The sequence below is a fragment of the Pogona vitticeps genome, chromosome 5 (genome assembly GCF_051106095.1).
Source record: "Pogona vitticeps strain Pit_001003342236 chromosome 5, PviZW2.1, whole genome shotgun sequence".
NCBI classification, from domain to species: Eukaryota; Metazoa; Chordata; class Lepidosauria; order Squamata; family Agamidae; genus Pogona; species Pogona vitticeps.
This window is the reverse complement of record NC_135787.1, coordinates 76,013,298-76,039,567: the sequence shown is the minus strand read 5'-3', so window position 1 is coordinate 76,039,567 and position 26,270 is coordinate 76,013,298. Positions and strand designations below refer to the sequence as shown.

The 26,270-nt window shown below is 38.9% G+C and overlaps 1 protein-coding gene and 1 long non-coding RNA gene across 14 annotated transcripts in view; one reads left to right on the top strand and one right to left on the bottom strand.

The window, feature by feature from the left end:
• TBC1D1 (TBC1 domain family member 1) overlaps positions 1 to 26,270 on the top strand; it is a 114,301-nt gene that overhangs the window by 31,784 nt on the left and 56,247 nt on the right. For 12 of the 13 annotated variants that reach the window (XM_073001130.2, XM_073001139.2, XM_078394014.1 and 9 more), the window contains 3 exons: positions 17,543 to 18,073; positions 20,120 to 20,209; positions 25,844 to 25,948. In XM_073001130.2, coding sequence (XP_072857231.2) covers positions 17,543 to 18,073; positions 20,120 to 20,209; positions 25,844 to 25,948 — 726 coding nt within the window. Of the gene's footprint in view, positions 1 to 8,937; positions 9,342 to 17,542; positions 18,074 to 20,119; positions 20,210 to 25,843; positions 25,949 to 26,270 lie in introns of those variants that run through there. The other variant, XM_078394020.1, reaches the window with a different exon arrangement.
• On the bottom strand, positions 2,335 to 8,901 carry LOC144589421 (uncharacterized). The gene is made up of 2 exons (XR_013545512.1): positions 8,653 to 8,901; positions 2,335 to 6,729 (listed from the first exon to the last, which is right to left on the bottom strand). It is a non-coding gene; the product is annotated as an uncharacterized LOC144589421 (long non-coding RNA).

The window sequence follows — 26,270 nt, the reverse complement described above, 5'->3', positions numbered from 1 at the left end:
ATGTGAAGAGACTTGAGTGACAGCTCTATAGAGTGTAGAAGCATGCATGAAGACAGCCCCAGAGCAAAAGTGGAAGGCATTGTTTATATTTTAGCTATTTGGCTTGATAGCAGCTTCTACTGAAATTCTGTGTTCATCTAAGTGCTGGCACTGTGTAGTACAGGAGGTTAAATGATACAAGAATACAGTAACGTACTCATGTGGTGGTGGCTTTTCCCCCCACTGAGAGATTAAGAAACCTAAAACAAATTCCCAATTGTGATTCAGGATGGTTGAACCTGAAATTTAAAATTAGAAAGAGCTCATTATGGCCAGGCAATATGTGAAGAGTCAGCCCATGTTTGTAATTTCCTTTATCTTTCCTTATGTTTATATTCCTTTTCTGGTTATTCCCCAGATAAGCTAGAATCTTGTTGATGATCACATGTTATCTGCATAACTTGCAATAGCTTATTTCAGCTAATTGGTGTGGTGCCAGAATTTATGTCAGTTGGGTGCTTTGGTCATGCACCTGACTGCCTAACCACAAATGCACCCTGCCACCTCATCAATTAGACATAGTTAGCCTCTATGAGTTAGACTGTATGAGAACACCAATAGAATTTCAGCCAGTAACAATAATATTGTAAAACTCTTTATGGCAATGGGGAAGGGAGGACCCAATCACTGGTTGAGGTTCATGCTATTTGCCTCCTTATACATACTTATTTTATCATAGAACATGTAGGTGGAATATATGAGTAATGTAATTCATGTATACTAATTTACTTCCGTTCCTTCTTAAAGCCAGGATGTTCCTCCTATACTGTATGTAGACTATTTTGGTACAAAAATACATAATCCTCCCCAAGAAATAGCAGCGATTAGGGCAACTATTTATTATTGTCCTCCTCAGTACAGTATCTCACTGCTGTGTCTAATGTAAGGGGTATGTTGGGTGATTTAGAGTAAGCAATAGCTTATTCTTCTTCTTAGTTTTATCCTGCACTCATATTTCCTGTCCTGGATGGGACTGAAAAGTCTGAACATTTCTGTTGCCCACAGAACTTTCCCTGTTTCTAACCGAGCAATGAAATCTACCCACTTGCATCCTTTTTTGTCTGGCACATGGACTTAGTTGGTTAGCTGTGGTTGTCTCAGAGGGAACAGGAACGTTTCTAAATATAATGTCATGATTGTGTTCTTTTTGCCAGAAATAGATTACACAATTTATAGAGTGCAATGGCATTTTAGAATAACAAAGTGGGATTAGTGTGTTATCTTGATTACCTGAACATATTAAGCTTGTTAAAATCTAGACTAGGAACATTACAAAATAGGAATAAGAAAATGTAAACACATACTTGTGTAATTATGTGTAGTGCTATATAAAAGTATCCTTATAGGTTTTTGCTTCTAATAGCTACAATATTAGTTAATAGCCCTGTGGTACACTAATTAAACTGCAGTTCTGTAGCCAGGCAGTCATGACTTGAGTTTGATCCTGATGGATTAAGGTAGCCAGCTCAAGGTTGACTCAGCCTTCCATCCTTCCGAGGTTGGCAAAATGAGTACCCAGCTTACCGGGTGGGGTGGGGGTGGGGGCAAAGTGTTGTTTGGATAATCATGTTGTAAACTTCCCAAAGATTGGTTCAATACTATGGGACAGTATATAAGTCAAAACAGCAACAACATTACTGTTCCAATTTATAGGTAAGATCTTATAATGAAAATCAGGAATTTAACCAAGGCTGCCCATTGAGTCATCATGCAGTTCGAGGTCCGCAGTCCGACATCAATGTCCTTATCTTTGTTCAGTCTTTTCATCACTATAATCATAAGGGCCCATTTCTAACGTTTTAATATTATAGTAGCTTTTACAAAAAAGTGCTGACATCACACATACATGTTGACTAGACATGGGGGCTTCGTATTTGTCTATGACTAGCCCGATTACAACCTACCCATAGAACCTGCTGGACCATTTACTGCATGGTGTGAGGTGCACATGACTGGCGTCATCTCCTGCACCCCAATTGTAGCAGTAGCCGGGCTGCCACAGCCCCACCTCCCTGCTGGCCTGGCCACTCCAGCAAGGGGATAGGAGGATGAGCCTCCCTGCTCAGCTGCAGGGTGGCTGGGTGAGCAGGGAGGTGGGGCTGCGGCAGCTGGCCTACCGCTGTGATAGGGGCAAAGGAGATGATGCTGACCACGTGCACCTCGCACCGCACAGTAAGTGGTCCAGCAGGTTCTGGGGAGTGGGTGGTAATCAGGCCGACCACCTATGCTCAAAGAGTTGTAGACAGATACAAAGTCCCCAAATCTAATGTTGGCTGTTTCAAAATGTTTTCCTGATTTATTTTTTATTTTATTTTATTTCCCCTCCTATTCCTTATTTGGCCAGAAACTTGTTGGTATTGTACAAATAATGTGCGTTATCTTGCCTGGCTGGCCAGTGTGTAGTACAGATTCTGTGGCACATCCCTGGGAAACATTGACGGAAGTGCTGATGTAGTAAATTGTAATTAGAGTAGGCTTATTGAATCAGTGGGAATTTGATGAATGAACTCCTCTGTATGTTCCACTGATTCAATAGTCCAGTTGTGATTTGTTATACTAAATAACAGGATTCCAACCACTGTATGGAGAAGGATGTAAGTGACTCATTGTTAGAGATGAGTGCACATCTCTGCTGTTCAAAACTGCAAGAAGCTTTCACCCTGATGTCATCTCTCTCTCAGAAGTCCTTCATCCTCAATATATCAGTTCTCTTCTCTTTTGACAACATACTTTTTGACCTTTGTTCATATGTAAGTTTGTCAGTTGCTGCATCCTGTTACCTACTGGCTAGTACAGCCATAAACACAATATGAAAGAAAGGCTGAATCAGGATTGTATAAGTCACATAATGAATCTTATAAAATGGTGTGTGGAGAATTGTTTCCAGTCTGCGGCCCCTTCAAATGTGTTACGGCCTCCCAGGAGGTATTATGACCCCCGTTGAGAATGGAAGATAGATTTTTGTTACATCTTTTTTCATATACAGTAAAGATGGTTTTGGAAACAAATGTTGCTGAGGAAACCAAACAATTGTTACAGTCACAACAGGGATTTTTAGCTTTTATGTTGTCTCGTTTTAAAATGCACATATTCAGATGTATACATCACTTCTGCTGGTTCTGATTTTGGTCTTGTAGCTTGGTTGGTGTGGAAGTGTTCTTCCCTGTCTACCCCTGTGCCTCCCATTCACAATAATGACACATATCAACAAGATCTGGATTTAATAATCATGGTTGGGACAAGTATCCCTCTGAGGTTATTGTTTGTCAAGGTAAACTGGTCTGTAACTCTAACATGGAATTTATTGAGCACTTTCGTGCTTAACGTGTCTCCGTGTATGTTCTGTATCAGAGAAAGTAGAAGATGCTTGATTCGGTTACATCCTCGAACTAGCAGCGATAGAACTCCAGTGCCATTATGGCAGACTCCAGGTGAATGATCCCTCTCTTTTACCACTGGACATTTCTAATTGGGTTTTATCTAATCAATTATTTTACACATAAGGATGCAGATAAGGTGTCTACAGTATAATATGTGATATAGATTAGTAGAGCATGGCCAAGTATGAGAAAACTGTAGTCCATGGTAGTGATGCTAACCAGGTATTAGTTTGTTCATTTGGGGTTCAATACAGATATAAAAGCTGCTCCATTGAAGAACTCACTCTGCTATACTTAAATGAAAGAAAGATCTTGAAGATAGGAGCATGCCTTGTTGAAATGGACTGTCTTAAAAGCTTCCTAATTAGAACGTTACTGGAAAGAAGCAGTCCATATGGTAAGAGAGGTAGTGGATGGTAAGAGCAGTAATGAGCAAGAGCCATAACTGCAGAGTGCCCTTAAAGATGATTTAAGATCTAGCAAAAGATTTCTCATCAGGAGGAGAACTCAGTTCTAATCTAGCACACACTACTTGTGTATGGCAATTACTTTGGTGAGTAAGTTTTACTGAGCTCAGGCTTATGTTTATATAGACGTGTATGTATAAGCTATACTTTTGGAAGGTGTTTAGCATTTCCTTTATTCAGATGAGTCTGCTTCACTTTTAATCTTATGGGTGTGATTCACATCCTTAGGCAACTGTCTCACATTTTTTAAAAAATCGCTCTAATAGTCTGGTGAAAATAGTTTTTATTGAAGCTATATTTACAAAAAAGCACAAACATAAAGGTAGAAGGTCTTTGAGGCAGAATGTGATCTATTTGAATAATTAGTAAAGAAACCTGTGAAAGGAGATATTAGAAATAGTGTAGTAGAGGCAAGGATAACAAGCCCAGAGACTTTCTCAGTATCAGGAAGTATGACGTCATCTGCTACCACCATCAGTGTCCAGTTCCTTGTGACCTTAGCTGCAATCCTCACAGTATCAGAGAGAGAAATAGATTGCCCCAAATATATATATATATATACCTTTGAAACTGGACGTTTGATTGGCACCCACTTTATCAAGAATGAAACAGACAGTTTGCTCTTGTTCTGTGCTAACTTTGGGGAAATTTGGGCAAAAGGTTTTTGAATTATGATCTTTTGAAAAGTAAAACTGTTTCCCTCCTCCCTGTGCAAAACCAAGCAACTGTAAATGTCCCCATATTTAAAATAGTTCATACAAATTGAAAAGACCAATCTTGCTTATCTTGAAAGAGAATGGTTGTTCCACCTCCTTTTTTTTATTTGGGAAGAATACAGCCAAAAAAGAGAGAGGCCTTTCAAAAGGATAAAATAGTGACTTTCTTATAAGCTGAGCATGTGTGGAACAGGCAAAAACTTTCCAAAGTAGATACATTGTTGTCCATCACAAAGGAAAGACAGGGGCTGAGAAGGGAGATGTTTGGAGGTCAATTAAAAACCACAGAAATATTTGGCATGTCTGAGGAAGTGGATTTAATCCATGAAGGTTCATATTAAAATATAGCAATTAGTCTGTAAAGTGCCACAATGCTTTTGTTTTCTTTAATTTTTTTAAAAAATTCTTTTGTTTTTGCCTGATAGTCAAAAGATGTGTTTTCTTTGAAGAGTTAAAAACACCCAAAAAACCTCCTTGCTTTAAAGGAAGTAATGGAATGACAGACCTCCAGAAAGGGATATTTTGCCATATACCTCCAGGGAATTAACATACAGTTTCATAAGACATATGTAAAGTATTTCTGCATTACAAAGGCACAGAGCAGTTGTGTTTGTCCACGTTCTGGATGTTTTCAGTAAACATAATCTGAAGATTTCTGACACAAGTTTTCAAAGGGGAAATCAGCTTCATGCTGAGACAATCCAAACTTTTGACCCTGTCAGTCAACACTCAGTTAGCTGACTCTCAGAAGGAGAACTTATTAACTCAATCCTGGCCAAACAGGCATTTCTCCAGGCAAAGGAATTCTGTGTCTGGTTATAAACATATTTTTAAAAGAATAGAATAGAGAACAAATATTTAGAAACTCACTTGTTTAAGCTGTGAAATTATGTTTTTTTCCCCTTTGTGGCTATGGATGGTCTTACTCAATGTTAGCAGAGCTTTGGTGCCTATATCCTGTCATAGTTTTCAGCTATTCCACCTGTCTTGTCACTATATTTGCCTGGTAATTAAGAAAAAAAATATCCGAAGATGTTATGTGCCATCAAGCTAATTCTGATGTGTGGTTACTATATGGTCAAGTGACCTCCAAAACGTCCTGTCACTAACAGCTCTGCTCAGATCTTCCAAAACAACATCATCTCATGTTAGGTTGTTCTCTCTTCCTAGCAGTCCCCCTCCTTTCTAGCAATATTGTCTTCTCTTGTAAGATCTGTTTAGGTCTTGACACCAAGCAAGGGAAAATCCCAGAACTGGATTCCCTTTTTTTATCAGTTAACCACTCCTCACAGAAACACAAAGCAGTATTCTGTTTATTTTCAAGTGGGGGAAGCCAGACTTTTTAACTCCATATGAAACTATCCTTTAAGAGAAATCACACAGAGAACACCTGTTGTCAAGTATTTAGACTGGGACACGTGCATCCTCTCCAACACTAGGGGCATTTCCTGTTCTAACTATAGAACTAGAACTGCAAAAGAAGCTGCATGGTGCAACTGAACATTAAAAAACTGTTTCTGTTAAATGGCACAGCAAGATTATTGTATGTCATTCTATCACACACACACCAATATCACTGGAAAACATGGGTAACAGATTTACTACTGGGACTAAATTTGTCCTATACAACAAATTATTTAATGTTTCCTCAATATAATGAGTTCTGGTGGCTGGAAGAGATTTTTTGTTTGTTTGTTTGAGTTAATGAATTAGAACACACAGTTTTCTAGCTTGTAACCATCCTAATCCTCAAAAGGGCAACACTTTCTAATGGGTTTCAGGACACACGTTAAGTTCCTAGCTTCGTTATTTGCTGGAAGCAACTCTTTAGTATTTAATGTGCTTTGCTATGCAGGTTCTCCGGAATTTTAGTCTAAGGGTATGATAAGATGGCGAGAAAGGATCATGTCTGAGCATACTAGAAAGAGTTGTTTCTCTGGGCACAATCTCCCTTAAAGTGACTCTTCCATCTGTACAGGAATCACAAAATAGAGTGCAGTAGGGATGTGGTGGCGCTGCAGGTTAAACTGCAGAAGGCTCTGTGCTGCAAGGTCAGAAGACCGGCAGTCCTAAGATCGAATCCATGTGACGTAGTGAGCTCCCGTCGCTTGTCCCAGCTCCACCAACCTAGAAGTTCGAAAGCATATAAATTTGAGTAGATAAATAAATATCACCATGGTGGGAAGGTAATGGCATTCCATGTCTAGTTGCGCTGGCCACGTGACCACAGAAACTGTCTATGAACAAACGCTGGCTCTATGGCTTGGAAATGGGGATGAGCACCGCCCCCTAGCATCGGACATGACTGGACTAAATGTCAAGAGGAACCTTTACCTAGGTCTACTGATGCAGCATAAAGGTCCCCCTTAGGTGCAGAGCAGGATCTGGCTGGTTCACAATCTTCTGTGTGCTATATGCTCCTGGGAACCTGGGAAATACCTCACACCAGATTGTGTCACAAATGGTCCAGAATGCAAGCTGTTTCCCTGTCTGACCATACCCTCATACTTAGAAAAAAGAGATGCCCCTGTATTGCAAAGGATGTACCTTCTTCATTCTAAATGTACGGATGTATCTGAATAACTTAGCTAAAAGGGCAAAAGTGTTAGTATGATGTGAGATAATTTTGACACTACAATTTCAACACTACTCAGACTACAGTTTTATTTAAGGTTAGGATTTATTGTTTGGCATACTCAAAAAACATACAGTAGTTGCTCTTGCTATTTAGGGTAATTGTTTGCCATGCATGACATAACAAGCAGGCTGTTGTGGATTTTTGGTTTCAGTTTATCCTTGTAATGAAGCAGTCTTTCCTAACTGAGAAATCTAAGACTCTCTTCCCACTTAGGAGAAAAGTGCAGTGTCTGTACCACATTAGCTCCTCCTAAATAAGGAACTCCATGACTAGGTCCACGATTTAGGAGTCCGTAGTCATAACTTTGACCACATTCTTATAGGGGAGTACAGCTGGGAAACTATTCCTATGGTAAAATGTGATACAGTGAAGGGGACAACAGGTCAGAGGACAGAGATGTTTCTCTGTACAGAATAGAAAGCAGAGCAAGTTTCTGCTTGTCCTTTCAGGAAACTGTACACCTAGTACTTTCTGGAGTTCAGAATACCTGTTTGGATTATTTTGATACTGGATTTGAGATGGTAAACACGCAAGAATAGGACATTGATCAATACAAGCACAAACTTAAAATGCCATTGTTATTGACTCTGGGAACTTAATGCATTGTATTAGTGCATTAAAGCATACTGAATATTCAAACTTTCTTCCGGGAAATTGAAAATAAAGTTAAGAACAGAATGCATTACCTGTTGCTAATGCATTTTTGAGAGCTACAGACATAGGGCAGTAGCAAGTGTGTGAATAGGTTTTCAGGTTGGGAGAACATTAAAAGAGATTTCTTGAAAGCTGCTCTCCCGGGGGTTGGGTACATACCTTCTGTGCATCTGTGCTAAACCTATACTTGGCATGGGTTTTACTGGGCACTTTAATATAGTGGTGCTGTGCATCTGACCTGATATTTCTCAGTTCCCACAATAAATGATTGCATGATTTCAAATCTGATTTCTCACAGCAATTAAATCTAAGAAAAATGATATGTTTTGAACAGAGCAGAGTTTTTTAAATGTGGAGGGCAACGGATGAGGCAGCTGCCCTAGGGTTCATATATGAGGGAGGCTGACACCATTAAAGCGACCATATCAACATCAGTATCTACATGCATTATTGCTAGCTCTTTTCTTTCTGAACTTGAAGTTTGTAAACTTAAAGGAAAAAATCATGAAACAAACTCTGATAGCATACTTTCATAATGGCAACATAAGCAACATGGTAGCAGTCCCTTGCTGAGCTAGTACAGTAATAGCAATTTAGTCTCAGTCCAAACACAGTCAGACTTTCTAGTCTTTTTTATATATATATCCATCTGTTTTCTACTCCAAATAACCCAAAACTGTTCCAATCTTCCTCAAAGTCCCCATTTTCCCCCAATGATGTACTGGAAAGAAAGTGCAGTAGTTTTAGAGAGAGCTTACCGAAATAATCTGCAAATTTCTCCAATCTCTGAAACATTTATTCATTTCTTAAATACTGCAGAGCACTGGTTCCCAAAATGGAGTTCATGAAGAAATTCTGAGGGTTGTATGTGAAAGTCTGGACATGATTAAGAAAAGGTGGCTGAGAGAACAGAGGCATGGTGGAGATCAGAAGCGACAAGGTTCCCTCTAATCCGGGCGCGCATGTGTACACTTGCACCTCTTTCTTCCTGCATGCAGTTGTCTTCCTCCTCTGTGCAGCGATTGCATTACGTTCTGGTCACGATGCATACGAGGGGGCAGAGTCGCATGCGTGCGCATAGGGGGGCAAAGTCACGTGCGAGAGAGGGGCACAGCCCCACCCAATTGACAGGTTTTGGGCAACCTGAGGAAATTGTTGAATGCAATTCTATAAGTATTTAACAGGATCGGAGCAGCAGACACATGTATAATCAGAGCTAATACAGCTGGGCTGATTAGAACAGCTGAGAGAAGAATCTCTGGATTGGTAGATCCAGGAATAAAGCTGGCAGAGCCAGCACACACAATCTGTTGGTTGGTGGTGTGGGATGGTGAATACTGTGTCTTGTTGCTATCGTCAGAGTGCTGTTGGAGAGATCCTGAGAGAAGCCTGTCTCCGTGTTCCTGCATATTGGTGAAGAAATCTTGGCTTCGGGACTGCTTAACTGGTAAACGAACTCTGGACAGATTTATATGGACTTTGACTGTGATTTGTGAACTGAATCCTGTAGAACTGCTGTGTATGACCAAGGACTGGAAACCAAGACTAAGGCTGTATATATGTATATAACTACTGTAAATAATACACGTAATTCTTCTAGCAACACTACAAGTTGTTTTGGTGTATTCATCTCGGGGAAGTTTCTCTACAGCTAGCATCACCTTGTGTAACCTGGTAAAACTGCACCTCTGTCACCAGTGGAACTGAACGTTAGAGGGTACATTGGTGGTGACAGAAACAACAGTTAGACTAGAGATTTCATGGAGGTTAGAAGTGTGAGCAACAGAGGAAGGGCATGGCCCTCTCCAAAGGGCAGCAGAGTTTACAGCAAGCAGAGGCAGGCATTTGAGGAATGGAGATCTGCTGTTTCCTGTTGCTGCTGTGTCTTTGGGTGAGGCATGTGGAGGAGAAAAGCAGCAATGGAGAAGAGCCACTTCCTGCTCAGGTACTGATGCATGTGTTGCCCGTTCATTCCACCACCAGAGATGATCTCTGAAGTTACCCTTTAGCATTGTGCACTGACAGGGAAGACTCCCCTCTTGGAGATAAGTATTGGGACATGCACAAGAGCGAAAAGGAAAGAGTGCAGCATCTGGCCACTGTCATAACTCATTGTTGCCTCCCATTGCTGTTTGTTTTCATTTCTCACTCCTTGTTTTACTCATTCCAAACATTGGAATATGTTTCTCTCTCTTCCCCCCACTCCGTCCTCTGGTGCTGTGAAAGATAGAATAGGAACCTAGGTGTCTAGTTGTGTCTCTGGAGTGCCTCTTTTCACGCCGTGGAAATATATTGCAAGTCTGCATGGCCAGTGAGGGTGGCATTAATGTCACTGTCCTGTGCATATTAATATGGGAGTAAGTCCATGCAGCCATCCTGGGAGAGAAGCCCCTTTACCCACTCATTATTTTTGCACCACCATCTAACCTTGGAAAAGTTCCCTTTTTGGGACTCTAAATTCCACAACTGCCAGCCAGCATGGTCTGTATATTTTTATGTATAGCAGGCAACACAGCAGATAAAGAAAAACAAGATGGTGATGCAGGAGGAAGACAAAAAGAAATTTCTGTCCTTCAAAAATCCCCTCAGTTTTATGAATATGGGATATTGTGCTTTTGTACCTATGATTCAAAAAATCAGGAAATGGCCTGATATTGCTGCACAATATCATGCCCACGTTGCCAACAGGAAAAAGGATGCAAAGCTTTATATAGCAAAGGGCAGCCTGAATGTTGACTACACCAATGGCAGCAGTCAAGATGGTCTACAGCAGTGATCCCCAACCTTTTCTGAACCACAGACCCGTATAGAGTCTGGGCAGCCAATTTCAAATCATATAAGATAATGAGTGTCCTCTAAGTTATCCTTTATGTTACATTCAACAGTGTTTCAGTCAAGACAGCCAGTATTATCTGTTTTGTCTATTGAATGGGGTCTGTATCTTTGCATAATCCCATCTCTGACTTTGCTGATAAAGTAAAAAAAAAAAAACATGAGATAGCTTCTAAAATATTCTGAATATGGTTTATCATTATGTTTAAATATTTTCATTGTCTAGTATCCTGTTCCTTATTTAGGGACAAGGAGTTCCAACTCCAGAATCTGCCACAGCAATCTGAAGCGCTGAAAGCTGCTTATGGGTTTCATGCCTGATCAGCATGACCTGGGTGTGGGCCTGGCATGCCACTTGCACCGTCTCAGGTTGCTGTAACAATTTCCAGAACTGGAACTCTATGCACATAAATATAGAACAAGATACTAGCATTTAATCTCAATCATCAAGTCATAACATTCTGATTGCATTTTAAAATGTGTATAGCTGCATTTTAAAATGTGTATTTTATATGTTTATTTACTGTTTCCCTGTGACGGAAAAAAATGATAAAAAGCAATATGCTTTAAAAAAAGTGGTGGCAGGGAGTGGCCTGAAATTACTGTTCTGCTTTGGGCCTCATAGGGTGCAACTACCACTGTGATATGATTTGCAGCTTTATTATGTTCAACATTGCAGTCAGTGGGCTGCAGATTGATTTGGGAGTTCATTATTCATACTGGGCGTGATGTAATCTGTATTCCAGCCCACAGCTCCCACTTCTTTCCTTCCTTCTTTTGGGCCCACCTCTGCTGATCTGATGGGGAACTGACAAGGGCATAAATAGAGGAGATAATAATGATGATCCAGGAATAAGGTGATAGGGTGATCTAGCACTAATTTCATGCATGTAAGAAATGTTAAAAAAAAAAAAAAAGAAGGAAGACAATCAGGAAAAGGAAAGAAGGTGGGGTCATGTTCTCCCATCCTAAACATCACACCCCAATGGCCCATATCATTTAGATAGAGCCTACACACACCCCTCCCCATCTTTACAAGAACAGATCACAACTAACCATGTGAGAAAAAGCCAATTTCAGCAATCCCATATGGAAAAAGTAGAAGTTCCCCAGCAGCAAAGAAAACATCTATTTTGGGAGCAGAAAGGGCTTGACTGAATAAAATCAGCCTTTGCATCATGTAGTCAGTAAAAAACTATTTCATATTCACCCATTCTATATAGGCAAAGCAAATCCTGCAGTATTTGACTGTGTCATTGCTCACTATCTTAAAAAATACCCAATCTCTGTTCTCTTTTTGAGAGTAACATAGAGACCACTGTGCCACTCATCTATGTTGTGCTTTCCCTGTATATATAGATGAATTAATTGGAGGAGTGGCACAATCCTTTGTGTTTTCTTCAGCCTTCTCATGCTGTGGTCCCTATTCTTTGTGGTCTATTTATCTTGGATGTGCAATAAGCAAGATTAATTCTCCTCTACCCTTGGCAACCAGTTTTGTGTAGGGCTCAGCTGGCTATCAAATCAAGCAGTGACTTGGCATTGATTCCATCTTTCACCCTAATGGAGCCTGTCTCTTGCGACACTTTCTTGCTGAAGAACCAGTGGGAGCCTGGTCAGGGAGACTTCACAGGCTGTGGACCAGATTCACCCTACAGGCCAGGGGTTCTTGTCTCCCACTGTACTGCTTCCAACCTAGACATTCCTATCCCGTATGCTATCATTTATCTAGCCACCTAACCACACTGTGCAGTAGCTGGTTAACCACATGAAATCTTGTTGCGCTGCTGCGACTGTTCTGCACAACCGGAATGACTTGATGGTACATACAGTACACCATCTTCCCAATTCTTTCAGTTCAAATGTATGGTATGTGTGGAGAGGGATCATGTGATAGAAAACGTCTTAGTGTTAAAACCTCCATGCCTATGGAGAGCTAGAATAACCAGCACAAAATATTCCAGCTTGTGCAAAGTGTTGCATGTTGGTCTTCTATCAGCAGTGGAGGAGCTCCCAAATACTACCTGTTTTGTGTTAGTGGAATGATACATGTTGCATTGCTTCTTAACATAACCCCAGATCAGCACCCACTGTAGCTTGAATCTTGTTAGTGCTCTGATTTTTAGCCAATAAAAGAGAGGAACAGACTATAAACATGCACTGGCCACAGGAGACTTGTGCTTTTCCCTTTTAATAAAAACAAAGATAACTCTCTAGAGAAGATGGTCTGAGCAACACAGAAAGCTGCTAAATTGTAGAAGGTCATTTTATGCTAATATATCTTGCAATCCTTCTGAATTTCTCCTTGTTTTTAGAATAAGGTATTTTGTGTTACTTGGTGTGAACATGCTGGAATGAAAAAGCCAAGGGCTAACTAACACCTCCAAATTCAGGAATGTTCCATAATTCATTGAAGTAATAGATGGGTAAATTGAACATAGTGTCTATGTTTTTTACAGTGTTTTAAAGATGACAGCACAAAAGACTCACCGTACCAATGAGAGGTTTAAAACACAAATCAAGTTGTACTTCTCCAGAAGAACACTGAGTGCAGAGCTTTGTTCTGTTTCTATTTTGCTTATGATAGGCTCTAAACTGTAACATGGGAATGCTGTTTGTTTTAGAAACAATAGAAACCATTGTTTAAGTTTTAAAATCAGGTCGCAAATGCCCAATTGACTAAGTAGAGAAGATCTATTTTGCAGGGATATATGCACAGGAGCAGTAATATGAAACATACTTACATTTCAGATGTTCAATATTAGTGATCTTGTTTGAACGATCTTATTTAGATACAACTGAAGATACAGTAGTTCAAAATTTGATTCCTCTTATGTATATGGTTATAAAATGCTTAGTTTGAATTGTGGATCTTATGCCTAGATATGCATTTTTTTCCTTTTGGCCTGGTGATACTTCTTAAAGATGTTCACCTAAAAATGTAATAGGGAAATGGATCAAGAAGGTCATTGGGAAAAAAGGCCAACATTCTCTTGTGCAATTTATGTCACTTTGAGGTGAAAGATGTAGCCTTCAACATCAAATTGCCGGTAATTAAAATATTGCTGCTTGAATTCCTCATAATTTAAACCTAATCTCATTGTGCACAAACTGGGTGGTTTCACTTGCATCCTAGAATTGAAGTTGGAGGCTTTTTAATTAGATAGTCACTAATTAAAGAATACTTGCTTTTATTTCAGGTTGTCTGTGAGGCCAGCTACTCATGTGCAGTGATACTGAGTTTAAAGAAAGAGGAATCAAAGCAGAGACTCTTTAATTAGTGTCAATTTGCTTAGCAATTTCAAATAAATAAATAAATAAATAAATAAATAAATAAATAAATAAATAAATAAATAAATAAATAAATAGCACAGCTGCACAGCGAGCAGAATCACTTCAGTAACCTGAAATTACCTACAACAGCATAAATGATTCATCTTGTTAGCACCTAAAGAAACAAACAGTGGCCTGGACCAGATCAGTATCACTGTACATAGAAAAGAGTGGATTAAAGGTTTCTTCTGGCAGTTTTGCCTCTTAAATTTGTAGTTTCCCCACATATATGGGTCAGTCCCAACTCCACTCATGTTAATGGAATTTTAAAATTAAAATATATACATATCTTTTAGGCCTGAGCCTGGTGGCCCTAATCCAGATTGGACTCCTTGAAATTACTTGGAAGTAAGGAGGAGGAGAAACATGAATTTCACACTAAGTATTTAAAGTATCATGTAGTTTGCCCCAAGTAACAAATCCAGGTTTGTTACTTAATGCGTAAATCCTTTCTTTTTATAATACTTATATACTGAAATATAAACATTTTAAGCATTTTACATTAAAATACACCTGTAATGTATAAAACACTGTAAAGCCAATGTACAAGAAGTAAAAACATAAAACATCCCAACAAGAATGGCAGAGAGTATCAGAAGAATTATAATCAACTATGGAAAGTCTAAATAGACATGTACATTTCAGTATTATTACTATTTTTATTTATATGCCACATCTCTCCCAACAAGGGACCCAAAGCAGCTCACAACATTAAAATTCACACAATTAAAATACAGTAAGTTAAATATTAAAAGACAAATTTAACAATATATGATTTAAAATTAAATTAAAAGATCAAAACATTAAAACATGGAAAAGATTAAAATTCAGTTGTAATTGTTAAAAGTCAGTAGGCATTAAAAACTTAGTAGTTTCAGTTCCCAGACCAGTCAATGGAAGATTTTCCAAGGATGGGTATAGTTATTAGCCCAGCTTTTACGAAGCTTTGCATTGCATTCCAATGGATGAAGAACAGTCAATATGGCCTCTCCTGAGGTTTTGGTCAACTGTGAACATATAAGAAAAGTCAGTGGCTTAAACATGTTGGCTATTACATGTTTCAGCATTTGTATACCTGTAACAAAACCATGAATGTTGCCTAATCAATGAAAGGGAGAGAGAGAGAGAGAGAGAGAGAGAGAGAGAGAGAGAGAGAGAGAGAGAGAGAGAGAGAGAGAGCTGGGACAGAATATATCTGTGCCTATAAGATATATTCCATGTGCCAGCTCTTCAGTTCTCTGAATATGGCCATCATAATGCCCTTCAGTCTTCTGCAGGCTAAACATACCTGACTTCCTCAACCATTCCTCATAGTTTTTGGTGTGTACAAAGTACAAGGCAGCAGGGACTATCATACTTATTTTTTAACCTTCTTAATACTAGTTCAAAGTACAACTGAGCAATATGAGTCATACACTATGCTCAGAAAATGAAGTAATTCTTCCTGTCTCACTTTTAGATCATTCTTATTTCCTTATTGTAACCCTTTGACTAATGGTATTGTGATATGTCCGGTGTAAAAATGGCTTTACTGAGGACTTCGTCAAATTGTAAAGTAAATTTTTTCTTCTGCAATTAAATTGAAATATGTTTGGGGGGTGGGGGTGGGAAAGCCAGCAAAAGAAGTATACAAAGGCAGACAACTTTCCAGAAAGAGTTAATTTTATGCTCTCTGCAGTACCATTTCTCTACTTTTGAGGGGTGATGGCTTTCTAAAAGTAGAAGGTTTGCATTTTATGCCTGAAATGCTTGCTTCATCTATGACCCATCACATATTTATTCTTTCTCAGTTTTGGTTGAAATAAGCCTCGATTTTATGAGATGGGAAGTAAATCTGCACAAAGAATTTCTTTTTATTTCATTGGTCAGTACCATCATGTATTGGTTCTGGAAAAATAAATTTTTTAAATACGAAGTTTGACCCAATTTCACTTTTTACCTATGTGGTGTGAGAACGTCGTCATATCAGTAACATGGCTACACTGGAGTCATATGGGTGACTGAACTTCCCATACCATCCTGTCATCACCCTGCCTTCTCATATTGTTCTTCATTATATCAGTTATTCGACTGGCAGTCCCAGCATTTTTCATTAAATTGGGTCCAATACTGGAAGAGTAATCTTTGAATTGACCCTTTTTATACAGAAAGGAGCTGCCTGGATAGCTCAGTGAACTGGAACACCTGGGATTTTGATTCCCTGCTCTGCCTTGTAGGAAAAAAATCAGCCAGCATGGTTCTGCATGAACTCCACAGTCCCCAAGTGTTCCCAGAAAAGGAGAATGCTAAACTTCAGTTTCTGAGGGCTGTTTCCCTAGAAACCCCTGTAAAAAGTCTTTAGTGGGAATCCACATGATAGCATCATATTGTTGTTGTGCTTCATGTTGTTGTTGCTGCTGCTGTTACTGTTGCTGCTGTTGTTATATAGAAAGTTAAAATAGACTACATTTTACCTGCATAGGGTCTTATACTGGCAAAATAATATTTTGAGTTGGAAAGGTAGAATATTTGTATTTGCTAATCTGTATTATGGTTTTAGCACATATGTTCCTAAAGCTCAATTTTTCCAGCATATGCAGTTACTTATATTTATCCAACCATTGTCTCATGTGCATGCCAAAAAAATGGCTTGCTTATGCCTGTACCCCTATGTATGCCCTTAAATGGTGCTCAAAATGATTCCCTAACCACCACTAGCAGCTTTTTGGGAAGGGGCTGCCTTGGCCACAGAGGGAATGAAAGCCCTGTTTGTGTACGTAGAATACTGCACAAGATCTTTTAGAGCCTAGCCTTTGTATTCCACCTACAAGTCACTTCATATTTCTTCAGTAATTGGTTAATGATGTGGGTAACAGGCAGCTGAATGTGCCATTTGACTGAACTGAAAAGACATAGGTTTTAAGGTATTGTGAACATTGTTTCTATACTTTTATATATAATTGTACCTATATCACTATAATCACCTGAATATGAGTGATCAAATAGTGTGAACAGGTTTGAGTAAACAAAATCACTACAGCTAATTTGTACAAAGGATTTTCAGAAGCAAAATACAGCAGAACCCTGATATCTGCTGTGGATTGGTTCCATGTCCCCCTGTGGATACTGAAAACCATGGATAATAGTGAATGCTATATACATAGAATGGCAGAAGAAAAACCAGAATATAATTTCCCCATGCATTACCAGAACTGCCCACTAGAGGGCATCAGAGATAATGCTATGTATTCTTCACTAATAAGTATTCATAGCATGGTCTCTGGCTCCCTCTATTGGCTGGTTCTGGTAATACATGTGGAAATGTTTTTTTTTCAGGATTTATTTTCCTTTAATATTTTTAATATTTTCAATCTATGGATAAGTGAATCAGTGGATACTGAACCTGAGTATGAGGGGGTCCTACTGTAATGCATTGTAACATACTGCATCACATTTTTATCCCAGATTTCTTCCTTAGCACTGATACTCATCATTTTCTTACAGGTGCCTGAGATCATAAGCACCATCAGACAAGCTGGGAAGATTGCAAGGCAGGAAGAGGTTCAGAATAATCTTTCAGATGTTGAAGATCCTTTTCGTAAAAAATTTGAGGTGCTGTTCTGTGGCCGAATAACAGTAGCGCACAAAAATGCACCCCCAGCACTTATAGATGAATGTATCGAAAAATTTAATGATGTTAGTTATACCAAAAATTTGGACTCTGGTTCATTTTCCCAACAACATGAAACTGCCAACCAATCTGGAGGATTTTCCATACGTGATAAATTCCGCTCTGTCTTCCAACCCTTGATTAACGAAGAACAGGAGAAAAGGCCAATGAGGAAATCCTACTCTCAGCCTGGACTGCGTTCTTATGCTTTCAAGAAAGATTTGCAAGCCAGCAGCACAAGGAGTAACAGCTTTGGCAGATCTTTTGATGATGATGTTGTTTCTTTAAACTTAAAAACTCGATTTATCCAAGGGCAAAATGTGCAGCCTACAGATATCGCTGCAAACCGGATTATGTTGTTTACGGTAACAATTTGCTTTTGCTAATATTTCTGACTACTGATGAGTTTATAGAAACATACTCACTGGGGACATTACTACTACAGTGGTGTCCAGCTAGACGCTTACCCCGGTAAACAAAGAAATTGCTTGACAATGACTTTTTTGCGATCGCTATTGCGATCGCAAAATGATGGTTCCTATGGGGGAAATCCACTTTATGTTGATTAGGTCCTTGCTTCACGAACCGTTTGTTCACAAAACGATGTTTTTTCCGGCTCCGTAAAATGGCTGTCCTTCGCAAAATGGCTTCCCTCCCTTTGCAAAATGACTGTATTCCGGACAGAAGCTTCGGAAGACAACAATTTTAAACAGCTGATCAGCGGTTCTCTATGGGCGATCTTTGCTGGACGATGAGGTACTTCCTCATTGGAATGCATTAACCGGTTTTCAACGCATTCCAATGGGGTTTTTTCGCATGACAACAATTTCGCTATACAGCAATTTTAACGGAACGGATTATCGTCGTCATGCGGGGCACCACTGTACTACAATTAATTGAGATCTCTCTGTATATGCTAGATGTATGCACATATATACAGTGGCTGAAATCCTATTTGGTAACTTTGGTGAATTGTGGTAAGTTAATAAATCTTCAGAAAGGTTATCTGTTGCATACTATATCATGTGACTCATTGTGCAACATATATGATCTGTAGAGATTTCTTAACATACAGCCACTCACTTCTAAAACTCACGTCATTTGCATAGCTGTGCAGCATGTTTTCAGCCAGTGAGTGATGAAATAAATACTGTGTAGAGTAAAATAGACCTAGTAAACCTGGACAGTAGATATGGGCTATTCTTATTCGTATCCCTGGAGATACAAATACCTACACCACAGGTGCCAGGAAGGCCCATTCCCTATCCCCAAAACCAACCAGTCCACTTCACCGCCTCCCCGCACAGCTGACCACTCATCACTGAACAGGCAGACACCCTGTCCTGCCTCCTCACCAGAGTGGTTGGCTGTGCTGGGAGGCAGGGAAGCACTGGCTGGGTTTCTTCCCAGTGTCACAATGACAATGAAGGACCCCAGAACTGCACAGCAACTGATGCACCTTAAAGCTGAACATAGCCTACAAGCCAGTTATGACTGTGGCTAGTAGCTTGCTTGCACTCCACCCAACTGTGGGTGGGTACATGCAAAAGAATAAGCTTCTTCCTCCTCTCAGGTGACTGAGATTTGATTGTACAGGAGCTCCCTGTATTTACTCAACATGTGGGAGAAGAATGATAATTCGGTAGGAAAATATGTGTTTTGCATGCAGAAACTGAGAAAAAGATCAAATATGAATTGATGGGCCTATGAGTGGACAGTAGTGGGCCAGAACCAGGATGCAATGAATACTCACTTTTCCCCCCTTTGGTGGAAAAGAGTATATTGGTACATCAAGATACCCCTTTTGAAAAAGAAGTCATCTAATGTGAAAATTTTTGCTCCTGCACAAAAGTAAAAAGACCATGATTTTTTCTAAGCAGCATCATAACCAAAATCAAACAAACCAAAAAATCCTCTTGTTTACACAAATTACATGCATTTTGCAATGAAAACATGTATTTTACATTAAAAACCCCTTATATACAACTTTATGCAAAAACCACTTTTGTGGATTTTTTTAATTGCAAAAAGGGCCCAAAATGCAAAAAATGAACAAAAGTTTTTGGAAACTTGCCCTACATGGCCTTTTTATTCTCATTTGCAGAAACAAAATAAGTAAAGATTTATACTCAAATATAAGGCAGCTTTGTATGTTCTGTATGGGCAAGGGCTTGCTGGACTGAGCTAAGCTCCTACACAAGTATCCTATGCTTTTATCAACAAGACACCCTTAGTAAAAAATTTGCAGCATTATAAAATTAATAGCAAAATGTAAATCCTACTTAAGTCCTTTTTCTGCAAACTAGCAATGCGCTGTAGATAATCTCGAGATGCAGAAAGTACAGGTTAATATTTTTGTCTATGAACTATTGGTAGGGCAGGTAACTAATGATCTCTTTGTTCTTTTTCAGATTGGGCAATCTGAAGTTTACATCATCAGTCCTGACACCAAAAAAGTAGCCATTGAGAAAAGCTTTAAGGAAATTTCCTTTTGCTCTCAGGTAGCAAAATTTTGATTCCTTCTTGGTTTTATGTCACTGATTGACAGATGTTGGTTTTCACATAATTTCTGTGTTAGTAAGAATGCACCAAAGATATGTGCACAATTTAATCCAAGATGTGTGTGCAGGTTAATTGTATAACTGCATTATTGTATCTTTGGATATAATTGGTAGTTCATAGAAATTTCCTCCTGATCATAAATTTATAAGAAATTGTAAGGAGCACAAAATAACAATCCCTAAGAGTTTCTGTAATTAGAATGATTTCGTTTTATTTCTGTTAGCTCAGAACTTGTTGGTAGCAAATACATCAGACCAAATTTAAAACAAATTCTCTACTTTTTGTACAGAATACATTGGCTAATATCTTGTTGGCCTAAATTGGAGTGGAAGGGAAATCATAAGTGTCCTCCCCTGCTTCAGCAAATGCCTCATCTCATGCCCGTTCTTGTGCATGTTGCAACATCAACCATGCAGCTGGTCATGCAGTGGGAGTCTACCAAGGTAGATAAGATTCTTATATGATTTCCCTCCCACTTGGCATTTAGGTGACAGGCATAGCAACTCACACTTAGAGTAGGGCCCTTTGAATCGTTAGACCTTATAGAGAAGTCTAGTCACAAAATCCCCATTGAGTCAGTGGGGCGACTTTAGTGTAATTTGCTATGCTAAGCAATGGGATTTTGGCCACTGTGTTGTAGAACTATATTCTTTGTTCACTGTGTGACAGTGCAGGTCTAACTAGAAATATAGCATTCATATAAATTATTTTCCATTTTACTTTCAATTCTGTACTGACATGATTCTGGTTCATTTTCCTGCTTAAGTAACATAAAGCCAGAGTTTCACAGTTTGAATTTAACAGATAATTCTGGCTTAACGCTAACGAGATAAAGTCAATGCAGAAAGAAATTAGGAAAGGAGTAAAGAAGGAAACAGCCATGGGGCTGAACCATTGGTTAATTTAAAAATTGTTGCCTTACAGTTCCATCTTAGATTGTGCTGAAACCATTTTATTATTAAACCTCATGGTTGATTAAAAAAAAAAAAATTCCCCAACAAGTCATGGTGACATCTGCAGTCAGTGCATACCTATTATGGGTCAGCACATACCTATTATTTCTGTGAAATGTCATTCGGTTTCTTTGTTTTTGCTTTCAACAAGTAGAGTCTTGTTTTGCAGATTCTCCAAAGCAGAGGTAAACATCCAGGTTTTGTAGGAATTGTGTTTTATATAGGAATTTTAGGTCCTTATGGGTGAAATCTAAATGAGTACAGCTGTGGTGAATTATAAATGGGGCTACAAAATAAGCTAGCACAAATCCCAGAAATCCCTTTTGTAAAGGAAATTTGTCAAACTTAAAAATGATCTCCTTGGAACTTTTCTGAGTCAGCACTTACTAACTTGCCCTTAAGGTCAAATTCTATCTTTCTCAGACTAACAGGAAATAAATTCCAATGTAATAGTCCAGCTCCCTTTCCCAGTCAGTGTAAATGCTTAGCTCATGGTGTAGCAGTTGGAAGAAAGCTGTACACATGCTGCTTTTCACTGTTTCGGGAGAAAGAAGGGCTTTTGCTACCACTCCTTGGGGACCAGCCACAGAATCTATATCCATGGTGCTTATTGGCACTGATCCCTTACTCTGTTTAATGCTGCAGCATTGAAAAATCATTCTGTTTTGTTTCTGTCCTTAGTAGCCAAAACAGTATTCTCATTCAACATACGGTATTGTGCTTTAAAAGGAAAAAAGGAAAGGAAAAAAGAAAAGAAAAGAAAATTAAAAATGCACTGCAGATAAAAATTGTGTTATCTGGCAAGCCAAATGAATATTAAGGCCTAAGCAGCTCGGCATCCTTTATGGATATTAAAATATCCTTTCTAGTTATTAAAATGGAACATTTTGGGCATATGAAATTATCTTCTGACTCTTTATTAGTATTGTTTATTTTTTTAAAAAAAAATCACTCTGTATTTCTTACTGTTGACTCCAACTTCCAAGACCGTGTGGAAACAGCATTTGTCCATAAGCACCAAATTATAGCTAGGAAGATAGTGATAGCTGTGTTTATTGCTGAATTTTCGGCAATTTCATCAGCCTTTATTTACCTTATCTTGTGTGTAGGTACATAATATATTATGGGTTTTCACAGAATCCTCATTATGTACATATTATTATTTGTTGCTTTATACTCATTCATATTTGGCTCATGATCATTGCTTTTTGATGGACAATAATATTCCCCACAATGCTGCCCCATTTAGTGCTGTTTCAGTTAGCATTCCTTTTTGCTAGGGTCATATCCTGAGCAGTAAGTGGGGTATTACTGTATGTTTCGATTGTTCTAGTTGCTCTTCTTACCAACTGTGTTGTGTTTTGTTCAGTTCATGGATATCTTGGAATTAAAGCCACAAAGTGGCTAGAACCACAGTGATCCTGTTTAATCCTTTTATCCCATCTTCAGTCTAACCTGGTATTTGATTGGTTTTTCTCAAGAAAAGTACAGGCAGGGAATTTTTGTCGCTCACTTAAAAATTAGACATGGAGATTACACCAGCACTTGTTGAAAAGGAAACCCCCATTCAAGTATTCCCTTTGAATTAAACAACCTTTGCTCAAGCACATTGTAAAATGTTCTCCAAACATTAGTAGAGGGTTTAGTTTAGTTATTTTCTTCATTATTCTTTTTTTTTTCTATTTCTGTTTTTGTATGTTTGAATTCAAATTCAAATTTTAAATTTAATTTAAAAAAAAACTCAGCCACTTTGCCAGCACTGTAAACACCTAGCTTAATTTGTGGTTGAGGACATTAATATATGTGCTTTCTCTATTATTTAAAAATGATTGGATGACTGCTTTCTTTTTAATACTTTGCAACTCATAAGAATGGTTGCTGAAATAGGCACTGGGGCTCACACCAAATAACAGAATGTGGGCTTGTAAACATTCAGTTATTCCTAAAGCACACATAATATACATAAATATAACTGATTTTATCTGTCTGTCTGTCTGTCTGTCTATTTTAGGAAGGTATCAGTGTTAATGTGTTGCTGCAAAAACAACTTCTGCCATTTCTAAGGCTAAGAAATTTTATTTGGCATGTGCTTTCATGGATATACAGTAGTCCACTTTCTGCGATACCTTGGGCACAGTATTCAAGCCACAGGTTTATATGCACATTGATGCAGATGTGACAGAATTAGATGAGATATAGGAAATAATGTTTTCATTATTATTAGTGGTTACGATGACCAGTATTCAGAATACAGTTAATATTTTTGATACCGGATGTCGGTACTGGATCAGAAATGCAAACTGCCAACTTCTTGGACTCTTATGTTTTTGAAAAGTATTAAAGTTAATCGAAAGTGACAACTCTGAAACAGTGGGGTCTTGACTTGAGAACTTAATCCGTATTGGAAGGCAGTTCTCAAGTCAAAAAGTCTGTAAGTCAAGTCTCCATTGACCTACAGTGCATTGAAAACCGATTAATCCCGTAACAGGCCGTTTTTGTTCCATTTTGGTTTTTTTCTGGTCTGTAAGTCAAATCTCAGTCTGCAAGTCAAACCTAAATTTTGCGGCCAGAGAAGTCTGTAACTCAAAAAGTCTGTAAGTCAAGCTGTCTGTAAGTCAAGGGTCCACTGTATTTGATTGATTCTTAGTCTTTTCAATCAAATGTGTAGAACAGGAATGATTCCTGAAATTTGATTGAGGTCAACCATTATGATGTTATCTGAAAAGGAAAATGCCAAAGCTTGCACAGGATATGAAATGATGAGCTTAATGAGCAAGATGCAAAATGTTTCTCAGATAATACATGGTAGAAATGTGAAGAAAGGGCAGAAGCCATACAATTTCCATTGAGAGGCAGATTTGGAACTATTCTGCTTACATGTGCTTGTGAAGATATGTCATGTCATGAGTGGAAATATATACTTGCTTTATTGACTACAAGTAAGTAGAGATGGACATGATTTAAGTCACACTGCATTGTATGACTTGCACCACATGGCACCACAGCTACCATGCATTCCGTCCGACTACCCCCTGGCCGGCTGCCCCACTTGCAAGCCTCAGTGTGGCATCTGGTTTGTCCTCCATCACCAGCTGCTCAGCCCAGGAGGGAGCTCAAGCTTCCCTTTCCCACCTCCTCTGGAAGGTGATAACTCTACCGCCATTATTTTATTTATTTATTTGATTTATACCCCGCCTATCTGGACCACGAGTCCACTCTAGGCGGCCATGCAGAGAGACTCCCAGTCCTGCCTTCTTGCCTGAATGGTCAGCTGCTGGAGAAGGTACTGTATATGATGCACTTACATCATGTCCAACTCTACAAGAAAGCCTTTGACAACGTTCAGCATGGGAAGTTGATGGAATTGTTGGTAAATACAGGTCTTGATTCAAGATATATTTATAGAATAGCCTGGATTTTGGCTGAAACAAAAAATAGTCATAGAAAAAAAAACCCAACCTGCAGTAAAAGTTGAAGATCAGATGACAAGAGGACATAGAGGTATGAAGACAAACATGATGAGGATGTAAATTGTCACCACTGCTTTTTAATTTGTATTTGAAGAAAATCTTCAGAGCAGAACCTGTTGTTGTTCTCTATCGTTGTCAATAGAGAACAACAACATCCAGTATGCTGGTGATGCTGACAACCTGGGAGCAGCCACAGGAAGACCCTCTCTATCTTCCTACAAATGGGCCTGTCAGGGCATGGGGCTTGAGAGAAGGGCATCCCCTAAAGATCTTAGGTGCCAAGAAGACTTAAACAATCCTCCAGATAGCCTAGACCCCCTTGTGTAGGGGCATCTCAAGTCTGCTGCACAACTGGATCCTTTGATGCAACTGGTTTACTGAGATCAGCCAGCAGAAGAGCCAAAATGGAGAGGGGGAAGTGGAAGCAAAGAGGAAGAATGTGGAATATTTAAATTACTCTAAATTTAGACTCCCCTCAGCCCGTATAATAGCCACAATACTGGCTCAAAGTTAAGCCAGGGTCAGAATGGTGCTAAGTAGTTTCCAACTTCTTTGTGCTGGGAGGGGTTTAAATCCACCCCAGCCAGCTTGGTGTCAGCTGAGCCTGCCCTAGGCCATCCTGGTTAGTTAGATTTGTGGCTGAAGTCTTCAGCCAGTCACACTGGTGCAGAAAATGGAGAAAGAAGGGCAGAAGAGTCTTGGCACTTCAAAATTTGAACTGTTTAAACTAACTTTTAAAACCATCCTATGATGAATGAATTTTGAGACATTATGGCTGGATTGCTCCTTGCCACAATTTTTATTAAATTTAGTGTTTTTAGAGGTGTTTGGAGAGAATGGATCAATACTCTCTTAATGCATTGAAGAGTTACTGGTGAAGGAAAAGAAAATGAACGAACTGACAACCACCAATATAGCAGGTTCTTCAGAATTTAATTTCTGAAACACTTGTTGGATGTCCATTTTTATAATGAAAGGTTAGCACAGAAATGAAGTACTGCAGTGAATATCGGATGTTGGAATATCAGGACAAAAACAGTTCCTTCATTGCAGTTAACATATTTTGCACACCTGTAACTAAACTTTGTATGTTAGAATGCTGCTTACTGTGAACTAGATCCATTCATATCATCAACCTTTTTTGTTACAGGGAATCAGACATGTAGATCACTTCGGATTTATCTGCAGAGAATCTTCAGAAAATGGAGGGTTCCATTTTGTCTGTTATGTGTTTCAGTGTACAGATGAGGCCTTGGTGAGAGTCTCTTGGAAAATGTTATAAAATGTATTTACAGCGTTACTAATTACCACAAAACATTTTACCAATTTAATCACCTGCAGAAGGTACAGCTGCTTTAAAGGCTGAGGATTGTTACCTATTTTTTAATAGCTAAGAGAAGCTTAAGCTCCTGTACTGTAGTCTTTTTCCCTGTAATTATTGAGACATTGTTCCTAGTATTGAATTCCAACAGTTACATCTCTAATTAAGATTAAACTAATCCACACAACCATTTAGTGGTGAGATGTGTATATTACTGGATAAATCCAGTGACAGTCTTAGGGTTCTAGACTAGATC